The sequence below is a fragment of the Elgaria multicarinata genome, chromosome 7, assembly GCF_023053635.1.
Source record: "Elgaria multicarinata webbii isolate HBS135686 ecotype San Diego chromosome 7, rElgMul1.1.pri, whole genome shotgun sequence".
Lineage (NCBI taxonomy): Eukaryota > Metazoa > Chordata > Lepidosauria > Squamata > Anguidae > Elgaria > Elgaria multicarinata.
In genome coordinates, this window is record NC_086177.1 from 52,918,549 (window position 1) to 52,933,869 (window position 15,321).

A 15,321-nucleotide genomic window follows, 5' to 3' on the forward strand; every position below is an offset into this window, starting at 1 on the left:
CTCCCTATTTTACTGTGCTGTTATATTCTTTATCTCTCAGATAAATTTATATACATACACACAATTGAGCAACCAGAAATAAAAATAGATTACACCTTTCTTGGAAACTTCCAGTTTTCAGATCCAAAACTATACTGTCAGCACAATCCTAGACATGTCTACTCAGAAGTAAGACCCACTGAGTTCAATTGGGCTTACTCCCAAATAGGGATGTCAGAGAAATCCGTAATGGATTCAATTGAGTTCAGATTTCTATGAATCTGGCTTGCAGATTCTGTAGCAGATCGGCTTTTTCAGAATCGTGCAGATTCCATGGACATGCAGACCTTTTTCTTTACTTTGGGGGAGGGGGAATTTGCGCAAGTGTGCATTAGTGCTAACGTACATTTGCAAACAGGAACAAAATTCCCACACATCCCTAAAACAATTCCGAATCTGTCAATAAGTGGGCAACAGAACAAAACCTGACAATCTGCAAAATGCAGACTGAATGGATTTATAAAAATCCATACATCCCTACTTCCATGTAAGTAGGCATAGGATTACAGTCTAACTATGCTTTCTGAGAAGTCAGGTGCTAAGGCTTAGAATACATTATTTTTAAAATAATTTGTGTATATCTGAATCTCTCAAGCTAAAACTTTTACATGTAGGTCTTCAGCCTCAGTGTATAGGCCATTAACTTGCTGGATAGTGACTCCAGGGACTCCAACTATTCTATTATTAACTTAGTTCTATGTCTAAAAAGAAGTTGGGCTGTGTTTCTGCAGTAAAATATACTTCCAGCTTCTGTCTGTCAAACTCAGTGCCCCCCATGAAAACAGAAGTTGGCATCCCTGCCTTTAAAAAAAAAAAAGACAGTGATAGGAGATGCAATTTGGATTTAAAATCTCCATGACCCCATGCGCTAATATAAAGAACATATGTTTTATATGTACCATATGTTTCATGTGCACAAGGCTTAATATAATTTTGACATATTAAATTACAAGCTGAAGTTAGGATAACAGAAAAAGAATAGCATATGCTGAAGGTTATAGCAAAGTGGGCCCCAGTAAACAATTCAGCAAAAGCAGCCATTGCTGAAAATATAGCTCGCTCTTTGTTTTCAAAAATGAACTTTTCTATTAAATCTATCTCATACCGAACATGCAAAAAGCAAACAAGCTTCAGTTAATCATGAGCTACACATACAACTCTAGGTAATGCAAAGACCTCTTAGCAAGGTAAATAACTGTAAGTAACTCCCTCTCTACACCTAGTAGAAGAAACAGCTGTCTCTTTGGCCTTAGCTAGACCTAAGGTTTATCCCGGGATCATCCTGGGGTCATTCCTGTTCATGTAAATTATTATTATTATTATTATTATTATTATTATTTATTTATTTATTTATTTATATAGCACCATCAATGTACATGGTGCTGTACCGAGTAAAACAGTAAATAGCAAGGCCCTGCCGCATAGGCTTACAATGACACACAGGACATCCCGGGAGCAGGCAGGGACGAACCCGTGATAAACCTTAGGTCTAGCTAAGGCCTTTGAGTGGAATCAACCACGAGACGTGTGAATTGAAAGAGATACTTATTTTGACAACAAAGAAGATAGCCTTATTGACCCTAAGAAAAATGCCAAAATCTGTATTAGTGCAATTCCTTTATTAGCCCAAGCAAAATATCCCAAAAATATGTGCAGCTTTTGAAATTTACAGATCTCAAAAGCTAGCACGTATTTTGACATGTGCAGTATAGAACAAAGACTTTCTTGCAGGATATAAATATGAATAGTTTCATATTATACCTTGACATCTCAGTTCATCGAGGATGTCACTATAATCTGCACTCATCTTTCTGAGGGTGTCAACCGTCTAATAAACTCTCTGATCCATGTGGACAATGTTCTTATGCTAGCAAACGTCTTGTCTCTGTTTTTCTGTGTATCTGTATGTCTGTTTCCATTAAAACTGAATCCTAAATACAGTTGGGTCAGAAGTCCCTTCCCCTAAGACAAGTGTGTTAGACTACAACTCTCATTGCTCCCAGCCAGTATGACAATTGTCAGCTGGCTGGGGCATGATGGGAGATGTACTCCAATAAACTTGTAGGGCACCAGTTGGGGAGGACTGCTCTAAGGAAACCAGCTTCTTCTCTACCACAACCCATCCATCTACAATTTTGATACCACATTCCAGAGTATTCGTCCCAATTACTAATGTTCTGCAGCTAGTACAGTGGTTGAGTGTGAGTTGCTGAACTATGGGTTAGTGTATTGTCTGAAGCCAGACATTTTCCACAGGGTGACTTGTTAACCATACAGTGTGACTTGTTCACCACCTTGAATAACCCAACAACAAAGCATGAATTCTCAAGGTGGCTTGTTTTATGAAAAATAAGCCACAATGCATCGTTAACAAGCCACCCTGCAGAAAATGTCCTGGGTTCAAACAACATGCTAATCCATGGTGCTTTGTGGGGGACTATGTTTCCATTATCACTTATGTGATAGTGAACAAGGCTATGCTTGATTAATCCTGTTGCAAGAAAGTGTAACACTGCCTTAACGTTACTAAACAGTCTTCCTGTGAGTGGCTACAAATTTAGACCGCTACAGTAACTCAAATGAATACTGGTTGTAAACCTTTTAATACGGGAGGATTTTTTTTAGCTTTGGCAGTCAGTACATGCGGTTGCTCAGCATCACTACAAATAAACAAAAAGTGAAATTAGGTCACTTTTATTTACGTTCTTACAGTAGGTGTCTAACTTTGGGGGCTTATGTTTGGAAATGTTATTAGCAGCCTTTTTCCACTCACAAATATACTTCACAAAGTGTACTGTCTATGATCCTTAGGCTATCAAGATATGTCAGGATAGTAAGTAAAATTCAAATTACGATTGAAATGCTGTATCTTCCTGGTACCCAAATGTGCAGCTCAATCCCATGCTTACTTGCTCAAATGTCTCTGATCAAAATGGAGCTTACTGGTCAGTGTACTTTGAAGCCTAACTAAGCACAGGCTTGCCACCTAAACTATCCTACGTTGAGACAATCAACCTGATGTAGTGCACAGCTGCCCTTCAAACCTTGTTAAAATGAATGGAAATTGCAGAGCAGCAGCGCTTGGCAGATTCTTTGCTATGTTTCCCGGTAAACCCACTGAACTAAGGTTTACTCAAAGGAATGGTGGTGAGAGCAGAGGTAGTGAGGCAAAGAGTCCACTGTTTTGTATTTAACAATTGTCAAAACAGAGAGGAACTTAACATTAAAATAAGTGGAAGATCTGCCATGCCCAAAACTGACACACAACTAGATCTATGATTGCTCTTCTGCTTTATTTATTGAAATTGTTCTTAATAAAACTCTGAATACTTACATTACATTAAAAACTTAACATTTAAAGCTATAATAAATTAAACATGGGGTGGGAAAGCGGGTTGAAATTCTCATGACTTCTGGTAAATATAAAGCTTTTTAAAAATGCTTAATTTTTAAAAAGCTTGAAATGTGAGACTATGTTCAAATGTAAAACATTATTTTGCTGCAGAAAATGTTATTCACTCCTGTTACTTAAGTGACTTCAAAGGTTTTCAGCAATGTCTGTCTTTGACCAGAGATTATCTTTTTAAAATAAATAAATAAATGAGCACTATATATTTGTCTTGGGAAACATTAAACTACAAACTACTTGGCTTTATAAATTATTCTAATAATTTTATTCCATTTCAAAAATCCTAAATTAAGTTATGCACATCAATATACTTAACATCCTACCTTAATGTGTACATAGGATTATAAATGTATTTATTTATAATGGTTCTACAATTTTTGTAGCATTATTAATATTTATACACAATGAACACCTCTATAAGGTTATGCATTTAAAAGAAATTCAAATAATCAGGGCTACAAGAGTATCAAAGTGTTTTCAAATTGCCTACAGTTTTAAACAGTTGCAGTAGTCATCTGGCCAGTGATACATTAATATGATCTATTGAGAGCTACAGATGGAAATCACAGTCTGTCACATTATACAAATAATCCACTCTGCTTCCTCTGGACAATGCTATATTTCAGTAGAGCCACAGCTGTGGCTAACAAGACACACGGACCCACAGCCATTGTTTACCAAACTGATCTTTCATTCTAGCAGCTGACGGCCCCAGCTTTTGTAAATGGTCTATGTTAGTCCAATGCCTTTGGTTAGAGTAAATCTCTTCTTCCCCATGACTAAATCATTTTAGGGGCAAGAGAATGGCATCCCCTTTCAAAGAAGGTAAGGAATAGTCTTCGCTTTGCTAATAACCCCATCAATTCAGGTCAGTCTTGCCCTGCAAACATGCCACAGTAGACACCATGATATTTAATGTAAACACAGTAGTTTTACACATGATATTTGGTGATTTCATTAAAAAAGTGCTATGTATAGGATTACAGACATAGGGTTTTATCCAATGTTAGTCTAACTTAGCTCCCATTCATTTCAATGGGTCTACTCTTAGTTTGAATAACAATGAATACAAGTCATAGTTCTTCAGAGAGTTTTGCATATTATATTTACTATGAGTTGTTCCTGCATTTTAAACCATATTTGTTGCATCTTTACATGTTCTGACCAGTCAGATGGCTTCAGTGAGACATACTGGTGAATAAGCCCAGGTATACTAATATCCTAGGTGTAAAACGAAGGTTAAAAATGTTCCAAGAATATTTCAAAGAAAAAATTGTCTACATCATGGAACTAAACAGAAATAATTAGATAAATTGGTCATTTGTTCACTATTCTATGCCATTTGTAATAAAGATTTACAGAAGGAAGAGAACTTAGAGTGAAATAACATACTTCTATTATTTGGGCTCTTACCAAAATCAACCAGCAGCTAGAGGTTTTAGATACTTTTCCTGGCCTTTTTTATTAGTCTGTAACCGGAGAGTGTGGATACCCTCTCAGGACAGACAAGAATTACTGATGAGATGAGGATGTGAAAATATGGGGCCCCATAAGCAAAGATTAGAAAAGGGAGAATAGAGAACCAATTGACTTCATGATAGTCAAAGAGTTAAAATTAGGGTGAGAGAAGTATCATTTGGGAACTCAAAAGAAGTGACACCCTGTGTTGGGATGAAAGTGAATAATATACCTGGTGAGTCATTGCAACAATTCATCACTTCAGAGCTAAATAAATTATCAACTATTCCTAATTTAATGCATAGTGAGTTCAGTGATATTAAGACACATATGTGGCCCTTGGTCACGTTCTGCACAGCCCTTGGAGCACCAGGGTGTCACACCCACTTTTCCCTGTCCCCTACCTAATCAGCCATCTACTGGTGGTGGGCAGGGAACAGGATTGCTGCTCTGTTTCTAATTGATCTATATTTGATTTGATCTAGGTTTGGTTTGCTGGGAGAGGCTCTCCCCAATTCTGATGCAAAGATCACAGTTTCTTCACTGCTATTAGTGGTGATCTGAAAGAGAACAATTGGAGGAAGATCCTATTTCCTGGTCTCAGTAAGCAAAGAAGAGATTTAAACACCCCCTTCCCTGTGCAGTGACATGTCATGGGGAGGGGGAGTGTGTGTGCATGCATATATGTATGTGTGTGCATGCATTTATGGCTCCAACCTACCATCTGGGGCACTGCATGACAGCCCCAAAAGTTGTCCTGTCTTAAGACTTAGAAAGACAATGGGTCTTGGCTAGGAATAGCCCAGAATAGTTCTGGCTAGGTACTCCATAACACCATCAGCCTCAATAGTGAATCAGGGAAGTGGTGAAATTTAAACAAACCATGACCTATTTAATGATATCCAGTGCCTTATATCCTTTATACAGTGTTAGGAAACCCTGAATATCATTCCAAAGCTGTACCTGAAACCTCTCTATATCTGCTGCATAGGTGAAGGTCACTGCTGAGACACAATGTCTCAGGCGTCAACATACATTCACTTCTTTTTTAAGAGAAGAAGGCTACACTAGCACTGACAGCTAGGCTGCCATTTTGAGCCAACTGAATAAGGGTCACACTAGATGTATCAGGCTGCCATATTTGATCTTTGTAAGTCTGCCCAGTTCATGTCTCAATTTTCAATATTTTTAAAATTATTTTTATAATAAAATGTGAATGCATGTGAGGGGAGATGAATGTTCACCCCTCACACACATGCATGTTACCTTGCTACACTCTATCAACTGGAGCCAGACTGATAGCAAAACCCTGCAAGCAATGGAGTGCAGCAAGGTAAAGTGGGACAAGGTTCATCTTTCCTTATTCTTGTGTACAGTTTCTAATGCACATTTTAGACCCCCTCACTTTAGATCAGTATTGTAGTTGAGCCAGGGCTTGCAGGGATGGAGTGCCAGCACTTTGATTAGCAGGGATACTGACATTTTATAACTCCCACCCCACACCCCACCGAATTGCCTGTTCCCTCTGAGCACAGCAGCTGGTGCAGGTGGGGAATGGATTTTCCAGCAACAGTATGTTCTTTTGAGCTATCCCTGTTCTAATGCAAAGTATTTTAGGATGGCTAAGTCTTGAACAGGCAATAAAGAGCCATTAGTTTTGCAAAAGACCTGCCCACTGAGATGAAAACTGTTAGAACTGGTTTGTTGCTACAGATCAACACAGGTGCCTGCATTTTTGGCCTTTCCTTGGGGCTATGTTTTTGGGGAGTGTCATGATGAGCGCCCACACTTCCGAATTTATCCCTACACTACTGTTTGGGATGCAAACAGGGCAGATCAGGCTACTGTTTCACAGCTAGTTTAGCCATGAACTAATCCAGCCTTGTAAAAGAGCAACCAGCCTGGTGTCCAGGACTACAGTACTATGCTGCTTCTATAAATAACAATCCCAACCATTCTTATTACTAAGAGGACTCTCCTTTTCTCAAGCTTTACATGCATGTAATCCACTGGTTTTGGTCCAGTTCTAGCACAACCTTTTGCAGGCAAAATTCCCATAACTCTGTGAGTAAAAAGGTTTCGGACTGAAGCTTTTGTTAATTTAGACTCGAAATACTATATTCAAAAGTAGAGTCAAATGGTACAGTATTTGTGGTTACCCAATCAGCTCAGTTTCTTTTATTTATAGAACTTTCTGAAAGTAGTCTCACTGCTGTGCCAAAAGATCATATTGTAAATACAAACCCTGTAGAAGTTCCAGAACATAAAAATCACTCAGTAGCACTTTGAACAGTAACTTCTATATATGGATGGGAAGATTTAACATACGAGAAATAAACTGAAGCCATACATTTTTATCATGGCTGTTCTTGCTCTCATGAACCTGCTTAATGTTAGTAGTATGTTAAAGGGTTTTGTTATAGAACAAATATTTAAAGAAGATTGCATGGTGCTAACATCATGGTTTCCACTTCAAATTGGGGGAGGGAGAAATCTTACTTTAACTGGATAAAGCAAGTAATGTTTCCTTTGTTTTATCCATATGATTAGGTGAAGAAAGGAAGCTTCCTTTCCCCTGCCTTCTTTCTCTTTTTAATCAAGGCTAGATAAACGAGAAAACTAAATACTTGAGAGCTGAAAGTTAGCTATATTTGGAAGGAGGAGGAGTGTCTTGCTATACTTTCATTTTCTTTCAAGCAGTGCTTGAAGTGGGCAAAGATGCTCTCCCAATTCTTTTCAGGTGGACATAACTATGGCCATGGCTAGACCAGGTGTATATCTCGGGATTGTCCCAGGATCATCCCTGTGCATCCAAATGACACACAAGGGATCCCGGGAGCAGGCAGGAATGACCCCTCCATTTGCCTGGGATAATTCTTAGGTCTAGCTAAGGCCACAGTTTAGCCTAACTATTCCACTTCCTTCTTTTTCTTCCTGTCCCAGTTCTTTCTTTTCTCCCACTGCATTCAAGAGTGCTGAATGCAGCAATATTCATTTCATAACACTCAGCATCTTTGCTTGAAGCCCTCTACAACAGGAACGGGGAATGTGTGGCCCTCCAGTGTGGTCTGACTGCAACATCCATCATAGCTCACCAGTGGCTATGCTAGCTATCAGTGGTGGGAGTTGTAGCCCAACAACATCTGGAGAGCAACACATTCCCCACCCATGCTCTACCACTTTAACCATATTCCCGTATTCCCAACAGCTATAATGGGGCTGGTTGAAATTATTCCTGCACATTGACATATTAAAATAGTTTACAATAATGTTTGCAAGAGAGAGGGTGTGCTGGGAATATGGGCAGCGATTAATTGGAGCCAATTAATGTCAGAAAGAAAGCATCCTTGGAACATCTGAGAGTGCCTGTTTGGAGTGCCTTTTCCTTATCCCTGAGTCATAGCCAGTCTTTTTACATCTGAGATGTAATCTGAGATTGGAAATTAAGCACTGATAACCACAGTTTCATGGATGGAAAAAGGGATGAATGGAGCGGCAGGTATACTAAGGGATGATCTGAGGGTGAGATACTATTTTTAGAGTCAAGTCTTCCATCTGTTTGACCTTCAACACAATTACTTGTGAATAAATTCTATTTGACCCAGTGAGACTTACTTCTGAGCACACATGAAGAGTTTCATCTGAGAGAGAGCTTGCATATATGTGTACATAGCAAGCAACACATGTGAAACACAAATGCTCACCTGCCAAATACATCACTATGTATTTTCTATATCCAAATTAGCCTTTGTCAAATTCCTAGTGACTACTGCTGATGCAATGTGTGAAATTATCTTGCTCCCCACATTGAGAATGTGGTGACAGCTCATTTGTCACAAGAAATGGAAGAAGACTCCAAATCCCCAGCTGCGTGTAAATTTAAAACACCTGTTGTCTGCCTAACCTAGGCTGAATGCAGAGCGACCATGCTTTCTATACCTGGACAGCCTTCAGGCGTAAATTGACCAGGTTTGGACAACACACTGCAGTTATGGCTGCCACGCTGAATATGCAAACCCTCAGTTGGGGGCTATTGTTTTATGCAAACTCAGCCAGTGTGGATTATGCAAAAGGTTAAATAACCCTCACACAACCCTAAAACAGACCATGGGTTTTGTAAGCATTGTTTAAGTGTGCAAACCTGCACTTGCTAGGTTCACACAATACAACAACTCAAGAGTGTTGGGGGGGTGCACTGGGCAAAAGGCAGGCTGCTACTACTACTACTACTACTACTACTACTAATAATAATAATAATAATATAAAAGCAGTGCTGTATGCATCCAGCATGTTAAATAACTAATGATAGGCTGTCATATCATGCAAACAGCCCCAATATGCAAAACATTTGGACAATAAAGTTTATTGCTATGTGAATAAACCCATACAAGTCTCAGACTCACATGTCCCCCCACCCGGATCCCAGAGCACAATTGTAAGGAGAAGTTCAGGAGCTTACACTTCTATTTTCAATTAACCACAGTTTAGCATTATGGCCAATCACTAAACAAATATTGACTATGGCTTATTAAAAAAATCCAGCTTCATAGATCATGGTTTGAAGTTGGCTTGTTTAAATAAACCATAATACCACAGGCTGTCTGGGTTCAGACAAAATGATAAGCTGCAGTTAGTTAGAAACAGAAGTAAAGACTTCTGATTTTTTCACAGCTGTATTATAGGACAGTAGAGAGGTGAGTACATGAGCCCAAGGCTCACACAAGCTCATTTATGTAATGATTAAACATAGTTTAGCATTACATCTAAATGAGGCCAGAATGCCAAACACATATTGGCTACATTAATATAATCAGCATAAGGATGCCACATTCCTCAATCCTGGGATCCTTCATTCAGCACTTTACATTATCTCACTCTTTTCTGGCGTCCAAGTTCTTCCCACACGTCTCCAGGGCCTTCCCCCACAATCATTTTTTGTGCAATAACTTCATTTTTGTTTCCCATGTATTATATACAACCCTCTCATCTCCACTCAAGGTTGGCTATTGTGCATCTCTAACAGAGATATCACTCTCTCTCTCTCTTTTTTAACCAGCACTCAAACCACAGTATTTTTGTACCTGGAAAAATGCTATACATCTCACACAGATGATGTATTTGTTGCTTGAGCAACTCTGGCACCTGTTAGATCTATTTTGTGATGTGGTGATAAGCTTGCGATACAAACTCCTTCCCCACATACCCATGCTATTTGGGATCCATTCTAACATTTACTTCTGATACTTTGAAGACTCCTCAAAAGTCTAACATCTTTCCTTTTCTCTTTTCATGTTGGCAAACTGAAGCAAGGCTACATTCCCTGACATGCATGTGCATACATACACATTTATGGGTTGTTATTGGGTTTGTTTTTTTTTTAAAAAAAAAAACTTTGGTGGATTTGCCTTTCCTTGCCTCTGTTCTAGAACTTTTAGTCCCTTTTAAAAAGTGTGTGTATGTGAAGGTGTCTGTGAGAACACTCATGAAGTGCTGCATTTTCCACATGTCTGGATGGGTTAACACACTATTGGCACTGAAAAGGGACTTGCAGAAATAAAATACAAAGGCTCAAACAGTAGACACTGTATTAGATGAAGACAGGATTGCCAGCTCCTTTCTGTTAGAACGGCTGTGTGTTTATCAGCTGCCTGGCAGGCAGAAATTTAACATAGGAAATCTTCCTATTACTTAATTTCCATGGCAGGAGAAATCCTCTGCTAAATTTTTGCCTGCCAAACAGCTGTTAAAAGGCCTACCATAAACAATGTTGACAGCCCTATATTCAAAATGGCCCCACATGTGATCTCTCACCTGTCATTTCTCTCACAAATAAACAATACTTTAAATACGATATATAAAGAATATAAAAAACAGCTGTTGTAACTTCTATCTTCATAATAAACCGAAATCAACTTTTATTATTTTAAAATCATTTCAGTTTGCATTTTGAACTATTAATAAAATGTTAATTTTAAAAGGCAGATAGAGAAGATTATCTCCTTGAAAGCAGATATTTTATCCAACAGTAATCACAGAGATCATAATACTGTAGATAAAAATACAGTTTAAATATTTCTCTAGTATTATGCTCTAGCTAGTTCCTAGCCAGCTTTTAGAATGTGGTGCTGCAACCATCCAGCCAAGGCAAGCTTTCATAGAGAAATAAGATTATACACATTAGTGCCTTTATCTGTCATTTGCATAGTGCTGCTTCGTCAGAGATCTTCGAAGTGCTTGGCAGAAGGTCAAACATTCACATAAAGAAATATAACATCAGGGCAAGCCCGTTTACTAACAGGGACTGGTCGGCGAGACCACATTATGTCAGTCCTTTTACAACTTCATTGGCTGCCAGTCCAGGTCCGGCCCAATTCAAAGTGCTGGTATTAACATTCAAAGCCCTAAACAGTTTGGGGCCAGGTTATTTGAAGGACGCCTCCTCCCATATGTACCTGCCCGAACCTTAAGATCATCCACACGGGCCCTTCTCTGTGAGCCCCTGCCAAAGGAAGTGAGGCAGGTGGCTACTAGGAGGAGGGCTTTCTCCACTCTGGCACCCTGGCTGTGGAATGAGCTCCTCAGAGAGGTCCACCTGGCGCCTACACTGTACTCCTTTCATCGCCAGCTAAAGACCTTTTTATTCTCTCAGTATTTTAACACTTAATTTTAACTTAAATTTAATTTTACTGTTCTAATTCTGTATTTTAATCTGATATCAATTTCTGCTGTGTGGTTTTATCCTGGTTGTGCTTTTTATACTGTATTTTGTATTTGTGTTTTTAGACTATTGGTTGTTTTATTATGGTTTTAATTTTTGTGAACTGCCCAGAGAGCTTCGGCTATTGGGTGGTATAAAAATGTAATAAATAATAATAAAAAATAGTTCAAGTAATATAATTTTAATGAATTTAAGAAGTATTAAAAAAAATTAAAAGCACTGAAGTTGGGAAGCAATTCAGTGTCCTCATTTTAAATTGGAAGCAGATTCCACTGAAGTCAACAGGCCTTACTTCCAAGTAACTTTGCTTAGGGCTGGGGTACAAGTTGCATTACAGGTGCAACACAATAAGTGTTCAGAAAAACACCATGCCTATTTGAAGTTAACAAAACAACTGCATGATTTTCTTTATATTTACATGTCTGATAACCCATTTCTAATACAAGATATTTAAAGTAGCTTATTTATTTATTTAAAACATTTATATCCCGCCCTATATCACTAGGATCTCAGGGTGGCATACAGAATAATCGAACACAAACACAGTGAATGATCTGTCACAGATGCCAACAATAAAACATCAACAATCCTTTATAGATTGTGTTTACGCCACAGCAGCCTAAGTAAGGCTGCAGTCCTAGGCATAATTACTGGGAAGTAAGTGAGCTTAATTGGACTTACTTCCAAGCAAACATGCCTAGGATCAGGATGCCTAAACTTCATCCCAACAACTTTCCTACGAAAATGAACTTGTTCATGGAAAATTCTATATTTAAGCTACAAAATTGTTGTCATTAGGACCATCTTTTCCCAAAGATTTCAATCTAAATCCCTACAATGCTTCAAAGTGGGCTAGAGATCACCGTTTGTGAAAGCATCATATAACCACCAAAAACATATTTGAAGAGGAAATTGACATTTCCCATACCTAATCCACCCACATGCCCTCATCCTCCTGCAGCATCCAAGTTCCAACCACTAACAGCTTCCAACATGCAACATATCCTTGAAGTGAAAAGCATGAGCATTTTCCCTCTCAGAGAACCATCCCCATGTGCCCAACCAAACACCTCTCTAGAACTGACATCTCTTTTAGTGTAATTAAAGTCTTTGGTAGAAAGAGTGCCCAATCCTATTCTCTGGACCTGCAAGATCCTAGAACACAACACAGCAAAGCCATTTTAACAAATGCAAAATTTGATATGATTGTATTTCAGTGACATTACACACAATACTTTATTACACAGTACCTCATGTTTCTGCAAGTGTAAAGACATTGCATTTTGTATCTAAGTAAGGCCATCTCTTAAGCCAAGTACTGCTGGAAACTCCAGGTTCAAACTTGCTTGCTCTGAAGACCTGGTGGGAGGAGTGAGTCACATCTGTGTTTCTCTCTTCCTCCCGAGGGAACCAAACACCTTTGGACCACTAGCACATTGTGTATCTCCACCCCCACCCGCCATCAAAGTGGCAAGCAAATTCCCAGCCGTGCCCCCCCTCTCTCAACAAGTGCCCCCACCCCGCTCAACGACTCCAGCTTCCCACCCACACTCCACAGACCAAATGCCAGGCGCTCCAGGCGGTGTCTCGGGTGCCTCGTGGTTTGGGACAGTTGCCCGTAGCTCAGCCAGTGGTCTTTTCCCTCAGCGCAGCCGCCCCGGACCACCAGCTGTCGCCTCAGGCCCAGTGTTCTCGCTATCCTTCCCTCCCGCTTCCCTCCATTTACCTTGAGGTAATCGTTCTCTGAGCGCAGCTCTTCTATTTCCCTCAGCAGCTCCTCCTCGTCTGCCACCAGCTGCCTCTCGCAGGGGGGAACCACCAGCGGGGCTTTGCCGCCCAGCCTCCCGCTCCCTGCAGGCTGGGCGCTTTTGGAGGGCGCTTTCTCCAGAGCTCTCGCCCAGCTCGCCTCCTCGCCCTGCGCCTCCCCTTTGGCTCCTGGGGAGGCAGGTGGCGCCGCCGGCCCTTTGCTCGGAACGTCCGAGGAGGGCAGGGAATGCTGCGGAGAGCCGCCCGGCCCCGGGGGAAGAGGTGGTGGTGGCGGCGGCGGCGGCGGCACTTCGCGTTCCCGGTCGCTGGAGCCGGTGCCAGACTCCGCATCGCTGCTGGCGGCCTGGGCCAATCTCTGCTCGTCGGAGAGCGGCTCGGAGGGGCAGTCGGACAGGTCGGAGCTGCTGTCCGTGTGGCTGATCCTGACGGCGGGGCCACTGCCCAGCCCGGCGGCCGGGGCCAAGGAGCCCGGCGGAACCAAGGGAGCGCCTCGCTTTGCCTTCCTGCTTTTGCCAGGCGGGTGGGCTGCCTCGCCCCCGGGGTGCCTCCCGCTGGCCTTGCCGCCTGCCTGGTCCTGGGCCCGGGCTGCCTTCTTGCTCGAGAGGGCGGACTTGGCGCTGCCGGCTTTGCCCGGCGCGCCGGCCCCGAGACCAGCCGCCGCCTTCGCGCCCTGGGCGCAGCTGCGCCGGGAGAGGCGGCTCTGCGTGGCCAAGAGCCCGGGCGACTGCGGACGGGCTCCCCCTTGCTGGGGCTGCGCCTTGCCCGACAGGCTGGGAGATTTGGGAGGCACCGGCGGGGGCTTGGCGGAAGACGCCCGGGCGTGGAGGTCCTTGAGGAAAGGTCTGGCGGGGGAAGGGGCTCGGTGGAGCCTCTTCTTCTCGGCGCAGGAGTGGTGGGGACTCTGCGGCGGCGGAGCGGGCGGCGGCGGCGGCTTGAGAGGCTCGCCGAGGCTGGTGCCGTTCAAAGTCTCCATAGTCCCGGCTGGTGAAGCAGCAGCAGCAGCAGCCGCCGAGGAGCGGCGAACACTTGAGGCTCTTCGAGTCTTTCCCAAGCGCAGGAGTAACCGCGGCGACGACCCTCCCCGCAGGGTCCAGCAGCAACAGCGGCTTCCTCTAGTTTTCCCGTTTGCTCTCTCATCACTCCTGCTTCCTCCTCACCGAAAATCGCACACTTTCCCCTCGGCGCTGGTCAGATTCAACCACACGACCCAAAAAACGCACGCTCGCACATAACACGCAGCCACACAAACCATCCACGGTTAGCGGCGATCCTCTTTGACCCTCCCAATCCGCCGGCTGCAGCTCAAGACAACGTTGCAGCCTGTAACACCTAGTCCCTTTCCCTTGCCTCCGACGCAGGCAAATGTTTTCCCGAATCCTTCTTCACTTCGGTCGTTCGCAGACCCTCATTCATTCATCATCCTCGAGCCATCCTCTCCCCCTCCCCCACATCCCTCGTTCTCGCCCCTCCTGCACCTTCCAGTCTTCCCAGGCTCCTTCCTCCTCGCTTTAGCTCCTGAAATAGAGAAAACTGCAAACGCTGCTGTCTCCCGTACTGACGCTGCCCCCTCTGTGCGCATGATCCTCCCCTACTGTCACCCAGCCAAACGGCTCTCAGCGCGAGCCACTTTTTCCTAGAGCTCTCCGCAGCCGTTTTTATTAGAGCAGGTTACAGCTCCTAGTAAGCCTTGATTTGGGGCGAAGGGGCGGGGGGAGGTGGACATTTAATGCCGTACCCATTAGGGTATATTGTTTCAGGCTGAGCACTTTTGTGATGTTCATTGCTGGACCAAAACAAGTCCTTTGCAGCAGCAGCAGTAAATTTGTTACATTACCTCTGCTGTCTGTATCACAGGCTGACACAAGAACAGGTTTTATGTCCAGAAGATATGCAAATAACAGGCAACTCACTTAGAATATTTCCAGTGGGA

At 42.4% G+C, this 15,321-nt stretch overlaps 2 protein-coding genes across 2 annotated transcripts in view; both read right to left on the reverse strand.

Moving 5' to 3' along the window:
• Positions 1-13,598, reverse strand: part of MTCL1 (microtubule crosslinking factor 1) — a 123,700-nt gene extending 110,102 nt beyond the window's left edge. The window contains 1 exon segment of the mRNA XM_063130572.1: positions 13,351-13,598. The gene's annotated coding sequence lies outside the window, so the exon portion shown is untranslated.
• LOC134401935 (microtubule cross-linking factor 1-like) lies at positions 13,087-14,364 on the reverse strand. The gene has a single exon (XM_063131296.1). The coding sequence runs from the start codon at positions 14,362-14,364 to the stop codon at positions 13,087-13,089; it is 1,278 nt and encodes a 425-aa protein (XP_062987366.1).
• Between the last annotated feature and the right edge of the window lie 957 nt (positions 14,365-15,321).

Bases quoted from the DNA above. Each gene is read 5' to 3' on its own strand.
- LOC134401935 (XM_063131296.1), bottom strand. From the start codon at position 14,364: ATGGAGACTTTGAACGGCACCAGCCTCGGCGAGCCTCTCAAGCCGCCG.